The 26,462-nt window shown below is 38.4% G+C and overlaps 2 protein-coding genes across 2 annotated transcripts in view; one reads left to right on the forward strand and one right to left on the reverse strand.

The window, feature by feature from the left end:
- Positions 1–1,322: 1,322 nt before the first annotated feature.
- On the reverse strand, positions 1,323–18,792 carry LOC140168636 (uncharacterized). Its single transcript, XM_072192039.1, has 9 exons — positions 18,546–18,792; positions 15,535–15,565; positions 14,906–15,142; positions 13,415–13,587; positions 10,742–11,468; positions 8,871–9,848; positions 7,318–7,846; positions 3,670–3,890; positions 1,323–2,452 (listed from the first exon to the last, which is right to left on the reverse strand). The coding sequence occupies exons 1-9, from the start codon at positions 18,648–18,650 to the stop codon at positions 1,857–1,859; spliced, it is 3,597 nt and encodes a 1,198-aa protein (XP_072048140.1). The 5' UTR covers positions 18,651–18,792; the 3' UTR covers positions 1,323–1,856.
- Positions 18,793–24,077: 5,285 nt separating this feature from the next.
- Positions 24,078–26,462, forward strand: part of LOC140167831 (monocarboxylate transporter 12-like) — an 85,253-nt gene continuing 82,868 nt past the window's right edge. The window contains exons 1-2 of the mRNA XM_072191123.1: positions 24,078–24,255; positions 26,312–26,452. Of these exons, the coding sequence (XP_072047224.1) occupies positions 24,078–24,255; positions 26,312–26,452 (319 nt within the window). The remainder of the gene's footprint in view (positions 24,256–26,311; positions 26,453–26,462) is intronic.

The raw sequence follows: 26,462 nt of genomic DNA on the forward strand, positions 1-26,462 counted from the left end.
TGTAAAAGAGTGAATTTCCACTCTTTCATGGAGATGTCGACAATTTGAAATCTACACCCCCTGTGTGGGAGATTTTAGGTCATGTCTTTCATAGGTGGTGTGCGGATTATAACTGGAATACCCAAATTACACTCTTTAACAACATGGAAGTTGTGCAATCTCTGAAACTGGAAGTTCATTTATGAGAGTGGCATTTTATATTACATAACTCGATAAGATTAGATAGAAAATAGAAAATTTGTGTATTAAATTTTTGTTTTACGACATTCTTGTGTGTGTTTGTTTTCTAATGTGTTTGTGTTATATTTAGATTAATGAATGCGTATTACTTGTTGGGAGTGAAATTAGACAAAATAATGCACACATGCTGATTGTTGATGTGTCTAATGCATGAGTCCCAAAGAAAAAAAACAACCAAGGGTCTTCATATTACATGTAACTGCAGGAGGGCCTGAAAATGGGACCAGCATTCTCAAACTATATCTCATAACCAATGTATGCAGGGGGGCAGAGTGCCCCCTGACAAAAAAATGAAAGAAAAAAGTGCCCCTCTGACAAAAAATCAAAGAGAAAATCTGGACGGGCAAAGGAAAAGAAAAAGGGCAAGGAGGGCCTTTTCCATCAAAATTCATCCCAATCATCGCAATAAAGCCCTTTTTATCCCAATAATGGGCGAAAATAGTGTAGAATACAAAATGTTTGTGCGCTACATGCAAAAACTTCCAAGATAAAGCCTTTTGGAAAGCTCGAAGTCATGTACAGTCTTTATCAAAAAAAAAGCAGCATATGTATTGTATGATGCAACTACTTTTATTTGTCTGTGCCCCTGAAGTTTTATTTTGCCACCCCTGATCAAGAAAGCTGCCCCTGAATGTATGGGTTACGGGTCATTTTTGAGCATTAAGTTTTAAATAAAAAAAATAAAAAAATAAGGTATTTCAAAATCAAAAATAAAACAGACTAAGAACTATTTTGATTGGTTACAAAGCAGGATATATCAATCATATACATGTATGTATTGAGCCAATCAGAGATATGGTAAAAATAGTCAGTACATAAGTATTGCTGAAAGGGGATGAAGCTTAAAATTGCTCAAGACATCTAAAAGCTATATTTTGATTGGTTTAATACTCAGATGATTATATCATGTAATCAACCAATCAAGGGAACAGTAAGAAAATCAGTGGTGCCCACAAAGTTAAACAGTTACTGTACATCTAGAAGCTTCTACAGTTTTTTTGTAGATGATTACATTTCAAATTTCTACTTAGATATTATCTAAATAGGTAAAGAATATAACATATATTAAAATATTTCTGTCATTTGATTGGTGGATGCTACATCACCTGACTTGAAATATTTCCTCATTATTTCACAATGGAAAAAAAATTCCCATAAAAAAGTACTATTGTCTGGCGATGACGTTATAACCGGTCAATAGTACTTTTTTACGGGAACTTTTTTTCCCTGCATCGCATATCGGCATGTTGCATCAAAAAATATCAACTGCTCTTTATTTGTGAAATGGTGCAAAATACCTACCCTGGTTGACTGGGGACCTTGGGCCTAATATAGTATGCACACAGTCCCAAATCACCCTGGGTATGTATTTTGCACCACTTCCCACATGAACAGAATACCATGAATACCATTAACCCCGTGGACACTACTGGTCATCTAACAGCATTTCTGATTGGTTGATAACTTGAAATGCTCATTTCATTTGCCAATTATAGGCTTTAAACTATTTATGGTCACACTTGCATTTGCAGATGATCTTATTAATACCTTCCTTGATTGGTTCGAAATTGGACATAATATTCATTTTGGCCAAATGGCAGGTAGTTCTCATGGGGTTAATCCATCTGCATGCTGTTCAACAAAACACTCCTCATTTCCTCAAATATATCATCTCCATAAACCCTCCTTCCTATTTCATTAAACTCTTCCCTTCCCACATCGACACAGCACAAGAGATACAACACACACATTGTACACAGTCTTTGACATGAATGGAGATGACCGAGTCCAAACAAATCCACCGCAGAAGACGGAGAGAGGTGAGTGGTCACTATGACATTACTGACCATGTCTTGTAACCTAGGCAACAAGAATTGTCCAGCTGTGGCAATTGTTTCCATAGCAACATCGCAGCTTTCCTCAAGTAACTCTCTGGTTTGTTCACAAGAAGCTGGGGTGCATTCATAGAGGTGGTGAACGATGCATGTGAGGGCGCTGTTTGATATATGACGAAGGGGGACCCTAGTCTGATTGGCTTCTGCGTAATGCCCCTCCAGAAGCCCTGTGAAGTATTCAGACCTTCTAATAACTAGTTCTCTGTCAACTGTTATGGCGCTACCATCATCCAGGGTGAATGTCACCATTGATGCTGTAAGATCTGTTGAATGCTTGCTAAATGCACACGATCTGGTCTGCTTTGGTGTACTTATTTCTGAAAGCAAAAAGAGTAAAGCCATTAATAATTTGGAGTAAAATTAGTTGAAAGAAATTATACCCCTCTAAAGGCTTTCAAAGGTGGGTGACCTGATTGACAGCCTCATCTCTGAGATTTGAGGGCATCATTTGAAAGCTTATTTTTCTCATAACCCAAGTAAAATGTTAGGCCTGAGATCCCCATTTCCTTTGTCAGACTGTACTAACAAACTAGAATTACGCGGCTCGTAACTTAAGGTGGCCCCTACACGAAGGTGTGTTAATACAAATAATATGCAATATGCAAATAAGCTCATTAATATTCTTAAATATGCAAATATTAATAACATGGCTCAAAACTATTCAGCACATCAGGCCACCATATCCTATCACAATACCAAGTTTGAAATTGGTCAAAAAGGAGTAGCCTCATCCCCCACTTATAGATAAGGACCATTGTGATACATGGTTTTGCTGAAGCAAAACTTGATTCCAATTATTTTGGTGACACATATTAATGAATATAATGTACATGTACAAAACATCATACGAAAAACTCAGATCAGTTCATAGTCAGCAAGCTATGAAATGAGCCCAATCTATTATTGTATTTTGAAAGATCAAACAAAAAGAACCTAATTTGATCACAAAATTCAACCCCTCATTGCTAGCCCAGGCACCTAAAAAACTTTCACACTTCTTTTAAACATCATTGAAACCACAGTAAGCAATTATCATTCTTGAAGAAATTCATCAGGTTTGTGTGATACAATTAACAGAATGTTCTTCTTGTCAAAACCAATTTAATTTTACTGACCTGACAGTTTCGGCCATCTTGGTCGAAGGCCATCATCGTGATCAACTGGGACGGCGCCAAAATCCTCGACAAAGAATATGATTCGGGGGCACGCCGCATCAAAGAATCCATGTGGATAAGAAAGAGAGCTCGGAAACACCATGAACAGAGATGAGGGGTCCATTTTCTCAGTCACGTATACGATCCACTTCTGGGTGCTAGTGCGCCCTCTGTTGGTGACCAATCAACCAGAAGGAAGGATCAAGTACCATCACTCCGATGATGGCCTTTGAGGCTTTGACCAAGATGGCCGAAACAGTCAGGTCAGTAAAATTAAATTGGTTTTGACAAGAAGAACATTCTGTTAATTTTAAGCAATTATCAATTAGCCTAATCAAGCAGCAGAACTGCAGCAATGGCTTCATCGAATCGCAACCTACCTTGATCAGTGCTGGCTTGATCCAACAAATCTATACTACGCTCTCTGAAGATATCCCATAGAGGGCGCTGTACTTCCTTCATGTTGGCAAAGTCGTGTAAGCATACAATGGCACTGGAGTACAACACATCCTCTGTATTCTGTACATTATCTCTTAGATAGTCCACAAGAATGTCTAGTCCTCGACGTCTTATCAGCATCTTCTTTAGATATGTAGGATTTCTAGGTCATAAAAAAAACAGACACAATATTAACATATCTTCTGCTTGTAAACATCATTGATACAATTTCAACAAAAGTTTGTAAAAATTAACAATTTTAACATCTTCCCTTTCCAAATATTGAAAAGGCTAAAACAGGACGACCAATAACAATCTGTGCAAATATGGTAGTGCGCAATCCAAATACAGCGGCCAGCGCGCACAGTTCGTTTAACACACACCACGGCGCCCGGAGGTTACTATAATATTTACGCTGAAACAATTACGCATTTTGCTGTCAAGTGTGAGATATTAATGACCTCCATTTGCGTTCATGTTTTTACAAATAATAAAGTATGATTGGATCGCACGCATCACATATGTTCATGAGGTTATGAAGGTTTTTCATTTTCTTTTAAATAAGAAGTTCAAGTTAACACATTGTACAAGTGTAACTGCAAAAACAATGGTAACAAATTTATTATTTAGTGAACATGAATTCTATTTCTTCTGTCTTGTTGGCAAACTTTGGTGAACATGGTGAAGGAATTAACTTTGGTAATCTTTCTGGATGGAAAGTGCTCCCTTGCTTTTAATAACAATGCAGCTGTACCGTGAGTGAACTACTTCCTCGTCTTAGGTTATCGAGCGTGTTGTGTTTTAAGCATATGCATATTATGTATATGCATTTGCATATAACACATGTTAATTGATGAGGAATACGCAGGTTATATAGATTTTTATCCAAGAGGTATTTGATCGATGAGATTACAGAATTTATGTCAACAAAAAAGGATAAAATTATATATATCATGTAATTGATATTACATGTACAAGTGTTTATCAGCATAAAATAGTTGCTAACCTTAACCCTATGAGAACTACCTGCCGATTGGCCAAAATGAATATTGTATCCAATTTTGAAGCAATCAAGGAGGGTATTAACGCGGCTGTGTACTCTAGACATTGTTTCTTTTGCGAAATTGAGTTTTTTTTGACATGTTTGTACTTTATGTTTTTTATAAATACAAGAAATGAAAATCCAGATTTGTAATAAACTCCAACTGCAATATTTTAAGGATTTTATTTCACTATTCCACTCGTGTTTGAAATTTAAAAGGAAAGAAAATAATTGTTGTACCAGCAGGGTACAGCGCGCAAGAACAAAGCATCGCTATGCGTATCGCGAAATTTGGTAACGCACAAATACGCTTACGCGATACGCTGCGACGCTTATCTGCATGCGTGGCGCATCTTATGGAAACACCACGCAAGCACGATTTCACAAAAACCTAGCGGTCAAATGGCTCCGTTTTAGCTGATAAAATGTGAATTTTTTCAAGTTCTTTCCCTCGATTTTAACATCAAGATATTCATAGATTTCGCCCAAATTTCTCTAGGGGCTGTGGATTTACCCGAATGTTCACGTAGTGTAAGGTAGAAAAACGAAAACGACCGCATTCTTCTGTAAGCTTCGATCAAAGTGCAAAATGTGACCACTTTAAACTTCAACGGCCTTTATTTCAATGTTCATTTTCTCGGTAAAATGACGATTTAGGTACATGATAACTCAATAAATACAGCATCTATAGGTAAGCAATTATGCTCATCATAAAAAGCATGATCGACTTAAGAAATGGTTTTCTCATTTTTACACAGCCGTGACGTTAGTCACGGCTGTGTCTTTTTTCTTACAGGTTCTTTCTTCTTTCTGTCAACCATTACATTTGCTCTAGCACTCACATGCTTACATCGATTTTGACCTAACTTGGTCACAATGATCATTGACCATGCCCCTACATGTCATATGAAACTCAAGGGGTCAAAGGTCACATGAGGGGTCACAAAGGTGATTTCAACTAAAAATGCATCTTCTCCTACAACTTACGTAGGACAGCGACCCCACTTGCACACATGCATTGTTATTACCCAGTGTCTATGTGGCGTACACAGATTTGTGGTCAAAGGTCATTAAGGGGTCACTTCCGGTATAAAACGAAAAACCTTCAAAAAATTTTATTAGCAAAGTAAAACATAGCACAGTAACGGTATGTTCACATATGATCTGCAGTCACCCAATGTATATTTGGTATTTTTTTATTTGGGGTCAAAGCTCATTAAGGGGTCACTTCCGGTATAAAATGAAATACCTTTAAAATGCATCTTCTTCCACAGATTCTGTAGGACAGTGACGCCACTTGCACACATGCATTGTTATTACCCAGTGTCTATGGGGTGTACACAGATTTGGGGTCAAAGGTCATTAAGGGGTCACTTCCGGTATAAAACAAAATAACTTCAAAAATTTTTATTTGCTAAGAAAAACATAGGAGAGTGATGGTGTGCTCACACATGAATTGTGTTTACCCAATGTATATATGGTATTTTTTTATTTGGGGTCAAAGGTCATTAAGGGGTCATTTCCGGTATAAAAGCGAAATACCTTTAAAATGCATCTTCTCCCACAAATTACGAGGACAGTGATGCCACTTGCACACATGCATTGTTATTACCCAGTGTCTATGGGGTGTACACAGATTTGGGGTCAAAGGTCATTAAGGGGTCACTTCGGTATAAAACGAAATAACTTCAAAAAAATTTATCAGCCAAGAAAATATAGCACAGATACGGTACATTCACGTATGAATTGATGTTACTCAGTGTATACGTGGTATTTTTTTTATTCGCGGTGAAAGGTTATTAAGGGGTCATTTCCGGTCTGAGACAAAAAAAACACTTCAAAATGGCAAAGTGATGCCACGTGCACACATACATTGACATTAACCAATGTCTATGGGGTTTTCATATATTTTGGGGTCAAAGGTCATTAATGGGCCAGAACACGGCTGTGTTCGTGGTCTTTAGACCACAGCTAAGTCTAGTTTTATATTTTGGTCTATTTCCGATTTTAGGCATCATTTTGTGCAAATAGGCGTTTGTGAATTTTAAAAGTTCATTTTGATGCCTTATATGGTCAATATCTCAAAAATAAGGCCAATATCAAAAACTAAAAAAACGTTTTTGGAATGGTGCCTCACGATTAAGAAAAAAGCAAAACAAAAAATTTCGGAAAGAGTGTTTTTTTGTTATGATGTACCGAACAAAAATGGCAAAAAATTCATTTTTTTGTGATTTTCTTCATAATTATTGTTTTTACACCAAAACTGTACTTATATTGAGATTCACTGATGTCTTGCCTTTATAAAAATGTATACTTTTATATGTCTTATGTGAATAATTACAAAGTTATGGCACTTTTACTACATGCGTATCTGAGAGTACACAGCTACCTTAATAAAATCATCTGCAAATGTAAGTTCGACCATAAATAGTTTAAAGCCTAGTTATAATTGGCAATTGAAAGGAGTATTTCAAGTTATCAACCAATCAGAAATGCTGTTAGATGACCAGTAGTGTCCAGGGTATTAAAGGATAAATAGGTAATTTACCTGCATAAGTAGGGCATTGCCAAAACACAAGAGACTTGTGTTCCGACATCTTCAACCAGCAACAAATGTTCCATGACCCCTTCCCCAAACTTTGTCGCTGCCGTCGAGCTCATCCTATACAAAAGCGAGTTCCTATTCTCCATCTCTACATCCGATTCCGATAGTTTCCTCTTCATCATCACCTCCGAATCATCTTCCATTTGACAAGCTTCATCACCATCTCCTTTCGATATATTTCTGAAAACACCTGATGTTCTTCTAGATGAATACAGTTTCTCGTGGATAATCATTGGCGCCCTTTGAAGCAGTAGTTTCTCAAAACAATGCTTGTTCTCCATAAGTCTTATCAGCACACGCCAGCATCGTAAATGTGGATTAGGCGATGACAGCCAGTAATCGAGAAGTCCGGTGATAATTTCGGATTTCAGTAGATGCTGACTAGGCTTGTCCATGTGTGAGTATCTTGAGAGCATGCAAAGTGCGTCATGTTCACGTCCTTTGTGTTCAGGCGTAGTCTCCAGATCCCCTACTGTGAAATATAGGTAGAACACAAAAATATATTACTTGACCTTTGAACTAAAGCCAAGAATTTTCCGCGTTGCGGAAATTCCGCGAAAATCGCAGAATTCGGAGGCAAAGCGGAAAACGCATTTCTGAGAAAGAAATAAAAAAGATACAAAATGACCTACATGTAGAAAAAGACAAAAATACAATTGAAAAGAAATAAATAAAATACTAAATGAAATGGGTCTTCAAAATACTTCAACATAAAGTAAAATCCATCATAGATTTACCGTACAACGCCTGCCCTACCTCCCATTTCAGCTCGAGTATCCCACTATCCTTTGCGCGCCCGACTAAAAATAGCTCTTGGGGCTTTCCCTACCTTTTGAACGTAAGATTCTTGTGAAATTTTATTATGTCAGAAATGTGCTAAAATTACAAAGCGGAGAAAAGCGGAATTTAGCATTTGTAAAGCAGAAAATTCTTGGCTTTACTTTGAACCATCCAGAAGAAATTTCTAACTCAATTGCTGAATTCAGGGCACATTTAATGTAATAGGGTTATACAGTGGCATAGCTACATGTAGGGATTGTAGAGCCCTTCCCCAATTCTTGAAACAATTGCATGCGGAGCTACCACTAATTAATTTTGGTTAATATGAAGTTGAATATTGGTCTTAAATTGACCTTTCAAATGATTTTGTGTTGAAATGGGTGTGAAGTGTACAAAAATTTTGACTTTCATCTCTTGGAGTGGGCGCAGAATCGATGCTGAATTGGTAAATTCAGCGCCCCCTAAGGGTGGCACCTAGGGCATGTGCCCCTCCCCCCAACCAGCAACTCTTCCATAGAGCAAAAATACCATGACAAAATAATCCCATGCAGCATATATCGAGTGTTTTTTCTCAACCATTTTTTTACATAGCACAGTGTTGTTTCTTTTTTAAACGTTTTTTTCTGAGACAAAGTTTTTTGGTTTTTGCCTGAAGTATATCCTTCGTGAGAATGCAACAAATCCTAATCCTAACCGCCTCTATTTTACAACCTTACCTGTTGAAGTACATGTGCTGGAATGCGAAGGGCTAGCAGACATGGCACAGTCCAGTGGCAGATCACCTGGGGTGAAATCCAGGCATTTTGCCGTCTTAGTCGGAGTGTTTTTGAGTTTGGCTTTCCTCTTACCGGACCTTGATTTCATTTGCGAGTAATCAGGTGTTCTGAATGGTACTTTGTTACATGTCTCACTTGTGGAATGTGCCCTTGTTTGAGTTTGTTCATCAGCTGTGTCTGTTATCGCAGTTTTTATAACAGATTGGCTTTGTGTAGGACTAACATCAATAGTTTGTTCTACAGGGGGTTCTTCACACTTTGTGGTAACCTCTCTAGGCATAGCCACAGCATCTTCTGCATTCACATCCATTTTCAGAATTTTCACATCTAGCTGATGTTGATTCTTATCAGAAGTAGACTGCACATTATCTTCTGAATCCACGCTTGAAGTTGAACAGGACGGAACAACATCTTTGATGTTCTCATCTTCAGTCTGATTTGTGTCCTCTGCAAGATTTTGGTTCTTATCAGAAGTAGATTGCACATGATCTTTTGATTGCACACTTGAAGTTGAACAGGGTGGAACACCATCTTCTGTGTTCAATGCAACCTCAGTTTGATTTGGGTCCTCTGCAGCTTCAAGAAAGTCATCACACCCAGGATTAATTACTTGTCCAGTTGGAAACTGTTCACATTCTTCTTCGTCACCCAGTTGAAAAGCTTCTACCATATGCTCGGGGGAAGACTGAGGGGACCACATCGGTTCCCACGCTGGGGAGTAGTCAGGTGACCACTGCGGTGACCAGTGGGGAGACCACTGGGGCGAATATTTTGGTGGGCTTGAAGATCGAAACGATGTGCTTGATAACGGTGACACATCCGGTGCGACTAGCCTCGGTCTCTGGCTCATGAATGCACTCCAGTCCATGTGTGGTGGGGAGTATGAAGTCGATGATGGACCTGGAGACCACATAGCACCTGTGAGTAAATAACATTCAAAATAATTAGTCCAGGGTTTGTAGGGGGGGTTTTTTTCGGGAAAAATGGTAAAACCTAAAAAAAGTTATAAATGCTTCACTTTTTCATTTCAAATAATGATTTTTTAAGTAAACAAGAATAAATTCCTGAGTGTTATAAGATCAGATTTTGAAATTATAAGTAACATATTAATTTCTTAAAAGAAACTAAAGGCATGTGTTTTCATTGCTAACTGGTGCACTAAACTGAAATGTTTCATAGCAAATTCAAAACGATTTTCATTCAAGGCACTCGGCGCTAACCTCTCGGTATGCAGTATGCACCATGGGGAGAGTGAATAGGGGATACCATGCATTAATGCTCTGTGTGCTAGCCATATAGGGCAAGTTTCATGACCGGAGTCTTAGTAAGCCTTTTAATAGTCTTAAAGTGGCCTTAAGCCTAAGCCTATAGCCTGCTCTTGAAGCCCGAGTCTCAACTCTAGCTAGATTTCGTAAACACAAATTCAATCTAGTCTTAGTGGCCATGCAGGCTTAATGCTTCACGACCGCGTCCCTTTCTACCTAGTGACTTAATTGTATAGGCAGTTGGAGGTAGATGTGTATAAGCTGTTGTCCTTCACGTTTTACCGTACTAACAAGGTTGCCGTCTCATTATCGCAATGTTACCATTGCAAAGACTAGCCTAGACCCGCGGTCTTGTGTTTGGGCTTATACCGTTCACAACTTTTTTGTGTCTTATTTTATTTCGACTTGACTTTATAATTATGAGTCACAGGGGGTATATATATCAAATGATTGCACCAATTTAGGTAACTCCGTTTAAAATTCACACTCCCTGTGTGGGAAGATCAAAGTCTTGTCTATATCCCAATACACTTGTTTACTACAAACCTGTGTTAGAACTTGAACTCTCAGGAGACATATCTGATAAATAGCCACCATCCGTGGGCAGTGGCTCTGGTGTGGGAATACGTATGGGGGCTGTTTTTGGTCTTGACACTGCCTCTCGTTTTTCATCTGTTTTTGTTGAACTTGCACTGCTACTTGTTGACTTGCACTCTTCTTTCCTTGGTGTCTTTATTAATTTCTTTTCTGCAATGATTTGATTTCCTTTTAGATTTTCATTATTGGAACTACCCTTGTTGTCTAATATCTTCTTATCATCCATACGTACGCTGTGCTGATGATCTTTCCGTTTTTCTTTGACAGATATGGACGACAGCAGCTGCTTCACTAACACTTCCACAAAACCTAAAGATGCCAAATATTTCAAACTCATTTCGTCATAATAGAAATTCAGAAGAGCCGATAGTACATTTTCGTGTTGTTTTTGACACAATTCCGTGTCGGATTTTAAAACGTGCAACAAAACGGACAATCCTTCAAGTTCCTTGACCTTGGCTCTGTTAACGGCTTCCCGACAGCAGCAACAAAGGCAGTGTAGAAAAGTCGGGAATGTTGCTTTTGTTTGGTCCTGTGTTTCGTCAACAAATATTTTGATACCTTCTGCATTGCCAATGGCAACACGGAATATGTCTACCGGCATCAGGTTGACGAGAACTACTAGAGATTGTTCCTTGATGGCCGTCTTGGAATGAGAGAGAAGTTGAAGTAGCACCTGTGCATGAGAACCAATTAAAGAACACGAATTAGGCAATATTACTATGAAACTAAAACAAACTTCACTGAAAACTTGGATAGACAGAAAGCAGCACTGAAACTACACCAAAGTAAATAGCACTTTTCAAATCAAGTCTAATCAAGAGATATAGGTCCGTAGGCACAAAGCAAGTTAATCCAGGTCTAACTTTAGACCTGGTCTAACTCTGGAGGTTAGACTTTGGAAAGGATCCCTTTAATCTTTTCTTTTCCTCTTTTCATCCTGGTAAAGTGCTGTCCAGCTATCTAATATGAAGCTACATGTGTTTCCCCATATTATAGAATAAGGTATGTAAATACCAAAAAGTTCCTTCACCATAGAACTAGTCTGCATAGTTAGACCAGGTCTAATTTGATTTGTGCATACAGACCTAACAGTTAACAATTACTAAGGTAGTGCTCTTGAGTAGTCACCAAGATATCGGTTTACCTCCTGCTTGAGCTCTGTGTATCCTGTTTAGAAACAAAGTCAGGAAGAGCACTCCATATGCTGGCAGAAAATAAAGGGGAGAAATGATCCCTTGTGGCTAACCTTAATTGACTTAAATACAACATTCTGCTGTTGAGGCCCTTGTTACAAGAACACTGAAATGCCAAAAATGTGACACATTTTCCCTGGGGAAGGGGGTACTTGAATTACACTTTGACAGGGGTGTGTCGCTGGAACTCGGAAAACCCTACCCATGTTTAGGGATTTTTGATTTTGATCAATTATCGATAGTTTTTGATAAATATTTCTCAAATCAAGACCCATGTTTGGGGCTTTTTTTTTTTCAAATCAGGACCCACGTTTAGATATTTCTTGTAAAAAAGCAACCCTCTAGAGCAGCACATCCCTGTATACCTTATGTACTTGAGTACTCATCCCACCCCACCCCACCCCACCGGGCAAATTGTTATGATATACAAATTCCCCGATTCCCTTGGCCTCAAGGAAGAACAGATGATTAATTGTGTTTTCAACTGATTGAGTGTCCCAGGTTAAAGAAGAAATAAAACAAACAAACAAAATAAACAAATCGTTTTTTATCTCAAAATCAGGTCTCCCAACATTTTACTGGTTGAAGTGGTTTGCTTTTGGTTACTGGTCAGATGGCCTTATCTAGCTTTATTACTTTAAGTATTGACTTCTGAGTTCATTATCTCAGTTTGAGTATTGTTCAAATCGAGTTACAATTAAGGTAGCTAACAAGACTATCTTGGTTCCCATTTTCTCTCGGTCGGGGTTGTACCATCTATCGCATTTATTACCCATTTCTCATGTCTGTTAAAGGGTACACTAAAGCCAAGAATTTTCTGCTTTACAAATGCTAAATTCCGCTTTTCTCCGCTTTGTAATTTTAGCACATTTCTGACATAATAAAATCTTACCTTTACTTGGGTATCATGGCTGCAATGTGAGGTAGGACAGGCGTTGTACGGTAAATCTATGACGGATTTTACTTTATTTTGATGAATTGTGAAGACCCATTTCATTTAGTATTTTATTTATTTCTTTTCAATTGTATTTTTTTCTTTTTCTAGGTCATTTTTGCTTCTTTTTTAAATTTTTTTCTCAGAAATGCGTTTTCCGATTTACCTCCGAATTCCGTGATTTTCGCGGAATTTCCGCAACGCGGAGAATTCTTGGTTTTAGGGTACACCCTCATGAAATCCCTATTGCTTTGTACAGGGGCTCTCAGTTCCAGTCAATTTTCGGAGCGATTGCCGAATAGGGTGCAACTCGACTAGTCTTATTACAAGACTGCCCTACCCCAACCATAACCCCTAACCCTAAACTCCGTAGACGAGGACTGGACTCAAGTCTAGCAAGTTGCACCCTATTGAACCAACAGAATGCACTTCGGAAAAAATATTACAAAATATTAATTATGTTTTACACTCAATATGACCACAAAGTTCTACCTTGGTATGTTCTGGATCAGAAGTAACTTGCCGTGTAGCTTCAGTTAAGAATTTGCTCACTGTATCTGGTTTATCAAGCTGTTGGTAGGTTGTGAGGGATGCCAAGGCACGAATACTGCATGTAATCAAGGCTTCGTCTTCACACTGAATACATGGTAGGAGAGCTTTCACACCTGCAATGATAACAACATTATAACATAAATAGCATGTATCATAGCTTACAAGCCTAACACCACAGAATGATTGCTTCATAAAGCATGCAGCTCAAACCAGGGGGTACTCATTACAAATTTGTCCATACATGGACGTGCGCAAACATGGGTAGCATTTTCAGCCTTTTGGTATTTCGATGACCCTTTTCTAGGCAAATTTTGGTGTATGGATGGATCCTGTTTTTGGAAAATAGCCAAAAGTTGTAAAAATTGAGACAATTTGTGTTAAATTTGGCCGAAAATTTTGGAATTTTGGTGTATCGATGGGTCAAAATTTTATGAAAAATCCAAAAATTGGTATATTGATGGGTCCACTTTCAAATTCTGTGGCACAGCCCTACTCAAACCAAACTTGAGTACCTCCATGATGAGCTCAAGGCTGCATCTTCACATTGAATTCTAAGTAGTATAACTGTTGAAGGGGGCATCCGAGAGGGGGGGTATTCAGCACAATGAAATTCCACATAAATCCTGGATATGGACACGTGCAGTCGTGCACTGTGCAGAATACATAAGTGGACTTTTTATTGCAATTACAGTTTGAAAATTTGATGCAAGAATTTTTAGTATTTTCTTCCAAATTGTGGGGTGGTTAGTTAGTTCCTGTATGTGATGCAGCTAGTGTTTAGTTAAGAATCCTTATTGGCTTCCCACATGTAATTTTATGGTATGGAAATTATCTGGTGCCCAAAGTGATTATGTTTAGGCTCAGTCTTTTAACTGGTGATAGCCTATAGATATACTCTGCATCAGGGTTACAGCCACGTCGGTCGGCGCCGGCCGGGGATAGCCGGCACGGACTGGCGCCGACCGGCACTAAAATGATTTATTCATCATAAAAAGAGTAAAAAACAAAAACAAAAATTTTGGGGTATACCCCCTATCCTATTCTCCGATCCAAAAAAAGATAGTGCCCCGAGCCAGCGTTCTAATTGAATAGTAAAATTTGCCGGCACTCAACTTGGTCTATAAGTCCCTGCTCTGCTTCACCTCAAATTTGATTGTGCTGGTTCCGCTATCAAATTGTGTGTCCTAAACTAATCCAGCAGCGTGTCTACACCACATTGTCCACATACAAGGGCCGTTCGTCCTAATACAGTTGCCATGTACTAAACTCTGGGGGAGGGGTATCGTCCACCACCAGACAACCCCTTCTAGGGACAGCCATTACCTTTTGTGTCCATCTTCTTTGTGCTTATAATGTTCTCACTAGACTCTTGGGGGAAAGGGTGTCACCCACCACCACAAAATCCCCTCTAACAACAGCCCTGATTATTACCTTCATATTTCGTCACCTCCCACTTGTGCTTATCATCATCTGCTAGCATCCGCAATGCTCTGACTAGACTCTGACGGCAGTTGGAATCTTCTTGAGCATTCACAAGTTTCACAAGTAGTGGTATGGCTTTGCTGGTATGGATGAGGTGGCAGATTTCCGGGTCTTCTGCAAGGTTGGCGATGGCTCTTGAGGCTCGATTGATGATGCTGGTCATTGATTGTGCTTTAAGGATGTGCACTGAAAAAAACCCACAAAAATATAAGAAGCATCTGCTATAATAAATTCATGGGTTTGGGATACATCACTTGCGCGACTTTGGAATGCTTTAGGAAATCTTTACACAGATAAATAAGTTTATTTCGAACAAGGATCACTTTCAAGTCTTTTGGGGGTATTCTAGGGGGTTTATCCCTCAGAATCTCATGAAAAAGAACAGATATTAGAAAGGTCCTTCTTTACACAATGATAAAAGTCTCCCCATCCTATATCAATTCATGAGAATCCTCCAGACGAGCATCATAAAATTAATTTTATGTGGCCTTATTGTGCAGCACCTTTAAACTATCATTTCAGCATCACTCCCATCACAAAATAAATTTTATAAAATAACAAAATTAAAAAAAACTCACACAAAATGGGTATCCCTTGTAGTTTCTGCACCTGTTTCAAAGAAAATGACAGTGAAGAAGTTAATGGGATTTATCAAAGATTTCCTGTGTAAAACATTTTGTCTATAAACAAATATATTTATTATCGTACTCAAGGCTGTCAAAGGCACTACCAGTACTTCACTTTTTGAGCAAGGGTTTTTAAGCACCAAGTTTTGGAGTTTTACCAGTCCAAATTTGCTCGCACCTTTGATGCAACTTCTGTTTGCACTTGGACCTCTTTTTGTAATTGTCCAAATTGCAGGCAAATGTAACTTACCTGCATTTTCCCCTCTAATTTATTTTCCCTTCCCTTCTTTTTTGGTTTTGGTGGGGGCGGTCTTAGAGGTGCCTGGCACCTGTTCGCTCCAGCCATTCACTTGACTTTTAAAAAAAATGTTCCTTTCATAATATTGTGTAATTTTTGATGTAACTTATGTGCAATATTATATATTTCTTGTAATTCTGTGCCAGTGTTAAAGTGTAATAAATAAATAAAAAAAAATAAAATAAATAGCTGACTTTATTAAAAATTGAATACAAAGATAGAGATCTGCTCTTGGAAATATGGGGGCAAAAAAATTTGCTCTCAGGGGAAAATGGAGAGGGCAAAAAGCCTGACCATGCTGATCCTGAAAAGTGGTCTTACAGATTGAAAGTTAAAATGGGGGTCTTTGATGAGATCAGCACATCTGAAAAATGCAGGGTAAAAGGGTGGCATACACTGGGACTGTCTTTTGGAAATGGCAAGTGAGCCATGGAATTATAGCTCTTTTGGAGCCTTCAAGGAGTGCTGTTTAGAGCATTTACAATAGAATGTAATGGGAGAATGGTAGGCCTAAACTAAGGAGAGTTGAAAATCACTCTCAGATTTAAGGAGAGAGCGATTGCTCTTGTTCTCCTCAAAACGCAGTCCCTGCATACATTTATGATGAGATCAAGCAAAATGAGTTGGATGTCAGGAATATTGATTTTAACATACAGCTAATAATAGTAGGCCTATTCAACTTCCTTTGTATTTTAAAGTTCTGAGCAACACTAAAATGGCCATATTTCTGGAACCGTAAATCAAATTATGATGGAGTTTTCAGCAAAATAGAGGCTGAGATTGGAATGTAATGAAATTGAAAACTGAATTTTGATTTTGATCAACATCAGACTCATTTCGCTTGATCGCATCACATTTAATTACATCACTCCACTGCTGCATACATGAAAGATGTTGTGGAATCATGATCCCCATGCCCAGTTTTATAAGTTTATCCTACACAGCATAGGAGATAGCTTTGCTCCAAAGCCTTGACCTATTTTCCATCCAATAAAAAGAAAAAGGATGAACCCCCAGATGAACCATGGCATATCTTAGACTGCGGAACTCGATCAGTCCTCAATGATAGTCAGCCATTTATCTTTTGGTCGTTATACATGTATGACTATCATTTGAGGACTGAATGCTATATCTTCCGAGGAGCAATTTCAGACAATAGCTGGGGATTAGTGGGGCAGAGGTTATCTATTGAATCCTTTCATGACCACTGAAGCATAGTCAAGTCTGCCAAGGACACTCGGCACAAATTGAAAGACCATGTCAACTCTCGACAAAAGAATGCATGCATGTCAAAGGTCATACGACACCAATTTGGTGTTTGTTATGCTCCTCGAAATTAGTACCTTAAAGTCTATGTCTGGGCATATCCCATCTGACACTATATAGTCTGAAATTCAAAAATCCTCATGAAAAATTTGAATTCGCCTGATAATACCTTCATCCTCTTTTTATGACATTTTTCAGTAGATATCCACAAAAAAAATTTATTCCCAAAATTTCTGTTAATTTCGATTTTGCGAAAAATTATGTACCGTATGTATACACATTACAGCTCTACACTAGTCACTACAGTCCCGGTTAGTAGGGATTTTACGTTTTCAATATTACATCGCATGGACGGTAATTTTTTTGCGAGCTTGCTAGGATTCTAGCGAGTAGATTTCTTGCAATATTTGGCTTTACCATCCAATTTATATCCTTCAATGTACCTGTATATCGTTAGCATATCCAGCGCGGTCAAAAAGTTTTTTTGAGGTTTCTGATCGTCACGATGAAACACTTTTTAAAAGACACAACTTTCTTAGTTTTCCCAGCCATTTTGTTTACTCGTTGCTATCCACGTCACCAATTAGTCTCGCCCTCAGAGTGCAACATGGCTGTATCGCGAACACAACTTGACGACAGAAACCGGCTGTAAATGAGGTGGGTCATCTCGTGACTTGTATTGTTTCATCACCGAACACGCTCGTCGGACGTAGGGGGGTCGACGGCTTGGAAATAACCTTTTAAGTATCAGAAATACCAAGTTTAATTTACTTGGATACATTGAATAAGATAACTATGATTTGCAGATCAGATATCATATGTGAGTATAGTGGGAATTCCAATTGAATGAACGCAGCTTTCAATAGCGTGACGAATTTTTGAGTACACTGCGCGATGCACGCCAGCGTGTGCGACTGTCGCGTGAGTAACACGGAAGTGAATCAACCATGCCAACGCTTTTCGTGATTGGATAGCATTGTATCCAAGGTCGTATGCGTTAGCGTTGTAGTTTGAAATACGCAATATACGATCGCGGTTGGATCGAGTGCAGCTGTTAAAAGCTGCGTTCATTCAATTGGAATTCTTACTATACCAATTTCATAAATTGACTGAATTGCCAAAAAAATTATTGAAATGTTTGAGCTGCGCAAAACGTTAAGTGTGTAAATCCCATTGACACACAAAATGGCAAAAGCCAGTCTCTGTGTACAAACGGCGTACACGAGACTGGCAAGCGAGTCTAGTCCCGGTCGGAGCCGAGGCCCGAGAGTTTCAATTGAATATTGGATTTAGAACTGAGGTGGGCGTGATTCACAGCAGAAAATACTGACAGTATGGGTAATAACATTATTATTTTTATTGCAAAATCCAAGAAACCTGACAGTCTCAGTAAACTTACACATTTTCTCGTTTCTGCTTCTCTACAGCAAGTTGCAACAATGCTGAGGGCAAGATCCAACAACTCAATATGGGACGATTTCAAGACTGAAATCAACCTCGGCATACCACCACATTCACGGAGCTGGCGGACTGTATCTGTACCGGGTGCACTACGTATGAAATTCTGAATCTGCAGCAGAGCTTGCTTTGCTGTACGTTTCTCACAATTTGCACAATTTTGGACAGCAGCTAGCAACCAACTTTTGTGTATGGTGGCTGCCATTTTTAATTGAAAGAAAACAGAGAGGGCGCATTGGAATACAGGCTTTGTATAGCAGGAAAATGTCGCGAATGTGACATTCTGCCAAAATTAGTGTCCTATATTTATGCCATTTACACCTCATGAAATCATTATAATTGAATTTTAAATAGCCAGATGCCTTACCGGGAACATGCTTTTAGGAGAAAAAGCTTAAAATAGCCAAACAGGTAAGTGGTTGAATTTTCATAAGCTTCTAAAGCCTGGCCCTAATTTACAGAGAATGGTGGACATATAAAAGTATATTTTTATGAAGGCAAGACATCAATAAATCTTAATATAAATACAGATTTGGGGTAAAAACAACAATTATGAAGAAAATCACACAAAAAGTGAGTTTTTGGCAATATTTGTTAGGTACATCATAACAAAAAAACACTCTTTCCAAAATATTTTATTTTGTTTTTAGCTCAATCTTGAGGCTCCTTTTTTTATTTTTTTGATATGATTGGCCTTACTTTTGAGATATTGACCATATAAGGCATCAAATTGAACTTTTTAAAATTCACAAACGCCTATTTGCACAAAATGATGCCTAAAATCGGAAATAGACCATAATATAAACTAGTGGCAAATGGTGGTCATAGACCACAAACCTAGCTGGGCGTGTTGGTGTTGTGGAGGTATCTGACCCCTGCAAAATGTTCAAAAAATGTTCCCCTGGTCATGAGGTTTGTTTTCACCGAGTTGGAGTCCCGTATTCCTTACATATGTCCAGAAAATGCAGTTTTGAGATTTGACCCCAGATGACCTTTGACCTGACCCCTGCATGTTCCAAATATGTTCCCCTGGTCATCAAGTTTGTTGTCACCAAGTTTGAGCGCCGTACCCTGACAGAAGTCCAGAAAATACATTTATAAGATTTGATCTCTGCATGACCTTTGACCTGACCCTGCAAAATTTTCCCTGATCATGAGATTTGTTGTCACGGAGTTTGGGCCCCATACCCCTTACAGATATCCAGAAAATGAAATTATAAGATTTGACCCCAGATAACCTTTGACCTGACCCCTGCAACGTGTTCCAAAATGTCCCCCTGGTCATTAAGTTTGTTGTAACCAAGTCAGAGCCCCGTACCCCTTACAGATGTCCAGGAAATTCATTTCTAAAATTTGACCTCTGCATGATCTTTGACCTGACCTGCAAATTGTTCCCCTGGTCATGAGATTTGTTGTCACCGAGTTTGAGCCCCATACCCCTTACAGATGTCCAGATAATGCAATTGTAAGATTTTGCCCTTTAATGACCTTTTGACCCCAATTCTGTATGCAAGTTCTTGGCGTGGGGTATAGCCGATGCATATATGCAAATGACATCATTGTACTATATAATATGTGGCAGAAGAAGCATTTTGAAGGTATTTGGTTAAATACAAGAAATGCCCCTTTAATGACCATTTACCCCAATTCTGTTTAGACACTATGGGCACTGGATATAGCCAATACATATGTGCAAGTTACGTAATTGTAGGGTGTAACATGTAGGAGGAGAAGCATTTTGAAATTTATTGCCAGAAAGAAGAAGAAAGAAAGAACGGATAGCAAAACAGTACCTAGCTTGGGGGGTTGTAAACCCCCCAGCTAGGTAAAAAACGAGAAAACTGTTTCTTGAGTCGATCATGCTTTTTACGATGATCATATTTGCTTACCTATAGATGCTGTATTTATTGAGTTATCGTGTACCTAAATCGTCATTTTACCGAGAAAATGAACATTGAAATAATGGCTGTTGAAGTTTAAAGTGGTCTTATTTTGCACTTTCATCGAATCTCGCAGGAGAATGCGGCAGTTTTTATTTTTCTACCTTACATTACATAAACATCGGGTAAATCCACGGCCCCTGGAGAAGTTTGAGCGAAATCCATTCATAACTTGATATTTAAATCGGGGTAAAGAACTTGAAAATCCCACATTTTATCAGCTACATGTAAACGGAGCCATTTGACCACTAGGTTTTTGTGCTTCCGTGGTGTTTCCATAAGATGCGCCACGCATGCAGATAAGCGTCGCGTATGCGTAGCGTATTTGTGCGTTAACAAATTTCGTGATACGTTGTTGCGCGCGTGTATCCTGCTGGTACAACAAAGATTTTCTTTCCTTTTCAATTTCAAACACGAGTGGAATAGGGAAATAAAATCCTTAAAATATTGCAGTTGGAGTTTACAAATCTGGATTTTTATTCCTTGTATTTATAAAAAACATAACAAAGTACAAACATATCAAAAAAACTCAATTTTGCGAAAGAAACAATGTCTAGAGTACACAGCCGCATTAAAAGGAATAGGGCGGGCAAATGAAAAATTGTCAAGAGAAATGAAAGGATGAGTAACTCTTCGCAATTAAAACAGGGAAAATATGACACAACATCGATTTCCAATGAGGGAATAACACAAACGTATAAACAAAGTACGTTTATCGTTTGTTATTCCCCATTGGAGGTTGTGTCATATTTTTCCTGATTGTTATCTATTGCTTATCCTTTGGTTCCCTGGGGTTGTCATTTTCTTCTGAAGGGGGGGGGGGGTCATGAAGGTACTGGGGGGGATTATAGAATTTTTAGACCAAATATAGGGAGGGTTATAATTTTTTAACACCCCAAATATGGGTTTTTTAAAGAATTATTAAGGGATCCAAAATGGCGTTTATTATGCGTTTCGACAGTATTTTTGTGGGACATGAGAGCACCTCAGACCTATCGAATTGCATTCTGAATCTGAAGCATGTCTTTCTGATATCAAATAATTTTCATTTTTAAAAATCACAATATAATACAAATTTTATGACAAATTATAAAATTTGATATTTTTCAAATTTTGATATATAACAGTCCTCGAAGTAAATTATATAAATCGAATGATATATTCTTAAAGTGTATGTAGCAGGGAGGAAAAGCCGACGGTCAATTGAAAATTTTGACCTTTCATATTGAAGATATGGATTTTTTCCCAAAAGACCTTTTTTTTTTTTTTTGGTGTTTTGGGAAAAAATCCATATCTTCAATACTGAAAAGGTCAAAATTTTCAATTGATCGTCGGCTTTTCATCCCACCTACATACACTTTTAAGTATAAATCATCAGATTTATAAAGTTTACTTCAAGTACTGTTAAATATCAAAAATATCAATTTTTAATGATTTGCCATAAAATGTGTATTAAATTGCGAATTTCAAAAATCAAAATTATTTGATATCAGAATGACATTTTTCGTATTCAGAATGCAATTCGATATGTCTGATGTGCTCTAATGCCCCAAAATAAATACTGTCCAAACGTTCATACCCCAGCCCTTAAAGGGCTGGTGACTCAAAATTTTCACACGATGCGCGCGCATTAACAATCAAAGTGTGCGCACAATCTTTCGTTATAAAACGCAAAATTTTTGCGCGCTGCACACGCCTTCTTTACACACACGATCAAATCTTAATGCGCTCTGCACACTTTCTTCGCTCTAAAGTTTTGGTGCGCTCCTCGCCTTTAATTCCAGCAATGAATCATTTGTCTTGAGTCTGTGTAAATGTGGTTCACCTCAAGTTTGGTAGTGACGTCAATGCTCTTTCACGGTTATGGCGCAAGCATGCTGACAAAACCGCCCTTGTGCGCGTACATGTACACTCATGGCGTTTAACTTTACGCGTGTGAGCGAAATATGCACCTACGTCACTACCGAACTTGAGATGAACTAAATTCTGGGCAGTAGTAGTTCCTCGCCATAGGGCCATGACTTCCGTAGTATTGTAAAAAGCGGGGCACACAGAGGCAGCCGAACCGTGAACTGATGTCGCAGTTTCAAAGCCTAAGGTTCATCCTGCATTCATAAAAGTACTCACATGTTCAGTTTTGTGATGTATAATCCTTATTGACCTTAAAAATAACACTATGAAGACTTCCTGCATCTCTTTTCTTCATTAAATCTGCATTTCACATCAAAAAAATGAAATTAATTTGCCACCATGGCCACCGTGTTATCTCTATTATTCATGAGACTTTTGAGACATACATTAATTTTTGTTATGGTGACGATCGCTACGATCACAAATTTGGTCATTTAAGTCTTATTTTCACTTGAGGAACGGTTAGCCTTTCAACAAGGCTCTGCCTGGAGCACCGTAGTGGGAGCGCCACCTATTTTATTCCACTGAAACTTCGCCGCTCGCCGTTCTAGGATCGCGAGGTCTTCGTCGCTCTGCCGCGCCTTCGGCGCTTAGCTCGCGGCTCAGCGGAGCAAAATAACATTACAGTTTACAATTTGAATTTGGGCCTATGAAAGTTGAAGAGGGTCCATAGATTTCAAACTAAGGGTACAAATGGCCCTTGATTGAAGATATTGGCTTATTTTGAGCTCAGGAGCCTCAGACCTTTGTTACGGAGAAGGCCAGTGGAAATCGTAGAGACGGAGGTGTGAGTATCTCGGGCTAAGGTGGGGTCATACAAATTTTAGACCCGCGATAGGGGGGTCATAAAAAAATTTTGCCCGCGATAGGGGGGTCATAAAAAATTTACTCTGGTCACCGACATATTCATGACCCCTCTGCCGAAGAAAATGACATCCCCCCAAAGAGTGACCCATGTATAAATCAAAGCAAAACTTATAATTTGACTTCAAAGTTGTTGGCTATTAGTTTTTTAATTTTTAAATTTTATCTTACTATAAATAGGCTAATGTTGTGTGCGGGTATGAAAGTTAAAGGCTCCGTCAATTTCGATCCAAATGTCGCAAAATTCATACGGGACATCGAGGCCTATACTGAGACGGTAATGCGAAAAAACAGTGAAAATAGGGGTAAAAACTGGGTTTTTGTTATGAAAATCGGTTACCAGTCTACGCGTCACTGCAGCTGGCCGGCAGCACGTCGGCGCCGCGTGCGTAATGCGCACTACACCAATGCGCGTAGCCTTGTTCACAAGCAGAAGAAACTAAAAAAGAAAATGTAAGAAGAGACAGGTTTATATAAATAAAATGTACATTTTCAATGATTCTACCTGTTCAGTAATTCTTCCTGTTATAGTGAACGCTCCCATTTACTTATCTAGCGGGGGCGAAGCGCGGGTATCCCGCTAGTTTTTAATTAATTTGACCAAAACTTACACATTATTTTTTAATGTTAAAAAACATTTTTTGTGTTGACTGGGTTAAATACTACACAATGACTGTGTCACAGGCTGGGTCACAAGTTCTGTGGTACAATGTATACAAAATTTAATACAATCACTGTTAACTGATTTTTTTCCCAGGATGGATCAAGGTTGGAGTTGGGTCGTTCTTATTGGTGTATTCTGTAATACTTTTCTAACTTTTGGATACCTACAATGTATTGGTGTGTTCTTCATCGAGTGGCAGGAAGAGTTCAATGCTAGTGCCCAGACTGTAGGATGGAGTAGTGCTTTTTTTATTGCAGGATTTGGTAGTGCTGGTAAGTGAATGTATTATGTGTGTGAATAGGTGTTTGCCAGCAAACAAGGACACACACTCCTTAAACATGGACCTCTTTGCAGTGAGAGACTTCCCATGGTTCAAGCAGATACGTCTGCAAACAACCACAATTGCATGTGTAATGTATAACAAAACATGTCCTCTATCGTACGTGAGATATAACGTCCGCAGTTGTTAGGTAAAATTCCATACACACAAAAATGGCAGAAAACGTCCTTGGTATGTTGATTGAGTACGGATTCAGACGGCCGCATTTGCATAGTCCTAAATGGTGTCTTTGTTTGGAGGCTATTACACGTGGGGGTGTCTATGAGGACCCCTTAAACAAGGACATTTATAATGTGATATTTCCTTCACAACTGTGGACACACACCAGATGAGACCATCCATGATTTCTTGATATATACATGTAGGTGTCCACAGACACTGATTGTCCAAGAGGTTGCTAAGAGTATGAAATACCAGTATGGTACAATGTATTTCGAGATGAATTTATTTGCTGATGAGTGCTTATCAGTAAGATAGTGAGTGCTCGAAATAAGGTGAGCCCTTGGGCCAAAAGACGGTGAAAATCACTGTGGACCCACTGATTCGGTATGTACAGCAACACCGACTCAATGCCAACTTCAACATTAATCGATATGGCACTGTTGTTGTCTAACAAAGTGTCACAAATGTGGACCAAAATAACATTACAGGATACAAAAAATACCTTCTCTTTGTCAAGAATAGTTTCTCTCTTGTTTTACATACTTAATTACCGACATGCAAGATAAGATTTTTTTTTTTTCAAGTTTGGTTTATTACAAAAATGTCTCAATTGTAATAGTTTCCCCATTATGACTTTCTCCTTCAGTCTAGTAACATGCACTCTGGACTTATGTGCTTATTTATTAAGAACTAAGAAGGCTTGAGAATTAAACCTCAAATTACATTGCAGTGTATGGTCCTAAACCCTCAATATAATTGTTTCTTGTTTTCCTTCTCACCCAGTTGTTTGTCTCCAAGATAAGTACTTAGTGGTCCAATACATTATTGTTATCTTATTGACTATGCAGCTCATAAAAATTTGGCCCTGCTTTATATTTAGTGAGACAGGTGTAATCGGTTTTTTTTGTGAAGATCATAGAGATTCAAAACTTGGTACAAAGTAACTGATATAAACAAAAAATACTCAAATGTTAAGCATATTAATTAGCTAATTTGCATATTTAATTAGGAAAATGAGCTACAGCACCATTGGTGCTCTTGTATTTTATTTGTATTGATTAGCGACCGCCCTTATGATTTGCATGCTAACTGCATAGTACATCTACTTTATGATTAATGAAACTCGCAACTATTTCCAGTCAATATCTTTAAGGGCCATTTGTGCCCTTAGTTTGAAATCTATGGATCCTCTTCAAGTTTCATGGGCCCAAACTCAAATTGTAAACTATAATGTTATTTTGGTCCACATTTGTGACACTTTGTTAGACAACAACTGATTTTCTCCGTCTTTTGGCCCAAGGGCTCACCTTATTTTTGATAGTTAAAACTATTAACAGAGGGTGTTACAAAAGTGGAAAAAGTGGGGTTATGAAAAAGGGTGAAACAATCATTAATACATGTATGAAGAAAGTAACAAAGCTTATACTTTGATCAGTTCAGAATCGGTGGAATTATTAGGCTTTTACCACTACATCGAAAAAGTAGACCCACGTTAAGAGTGATATAGTTGATCTGCCTGGACTATATTTTACATGTTAAAGAAAGTAGACGAAGTATAGGACATCAATTAATAATTTGTAATACTTCTGGCGAGATGTCACAAGAAAATTCTCCAAATAAAATATATTGATATCAAGTCCCGCCGATTACGAGCTGATCAAACTATAACAATAGCGGAAAAATAAATAAAAGTGAAAATGGGAGATAAAGGATTGTATATTGGCAGAGATCATACACCGTAACTTCAGAGTATAATTGCAATGCTCAAAATAGGTAATTACTGTTGTACTGACTACTGATATGTACTTGTGATCCATTTTTTTCAGGTCCATTGTCAAGTGCCTTAAGTGGTCATCTAAGCTGCAGGACACTGACCATTGTTGGTGGAACCACCTCAAGCATTGCAATTCTCTGTGCAAATTTTGCCAGGCAACTTACACACCTTTTTGTCATCACAGCTATTGCAGGTTTGTAATA

Source organism: Amphiura filiformis, chromosome 13, assembly GCF_039555335.1.
Source record: "Amphiura filiformis chromosome 13, Afil_fr2py, whole genome shotgun sequence".
Classification (NCBI taxonomy): Eukaryota; Metazoa; Echinodermata; class Ophiuroidea; order Amphilepidida; family Amphiuridae; genus Amphiura; species Amphiura filiformis.

Coding starts and splice junctions, on each gene's coding strand:
- LOC140168636 (XM_072192039.1), bottom strand. CDS start 18,650: ATGCCGAGGTTGATTTCAGTCTTGAAATCGTCCCATATTGAGTTGTTG. Junction 7,847..8,870: donor CAGCACATGTACTTCAACAG/GTAAGGTTGTAA, acceptor TATATTTCACAG/TAGGGGATCTGGAGACTACG. Junction 2,453..3,669: donor TCAAGCCAGCACTGATCAAG/GTAGGTTGCGAT, acceptor TTTTGCTTTCAG/AAATAAGTACACCAAAGCAG.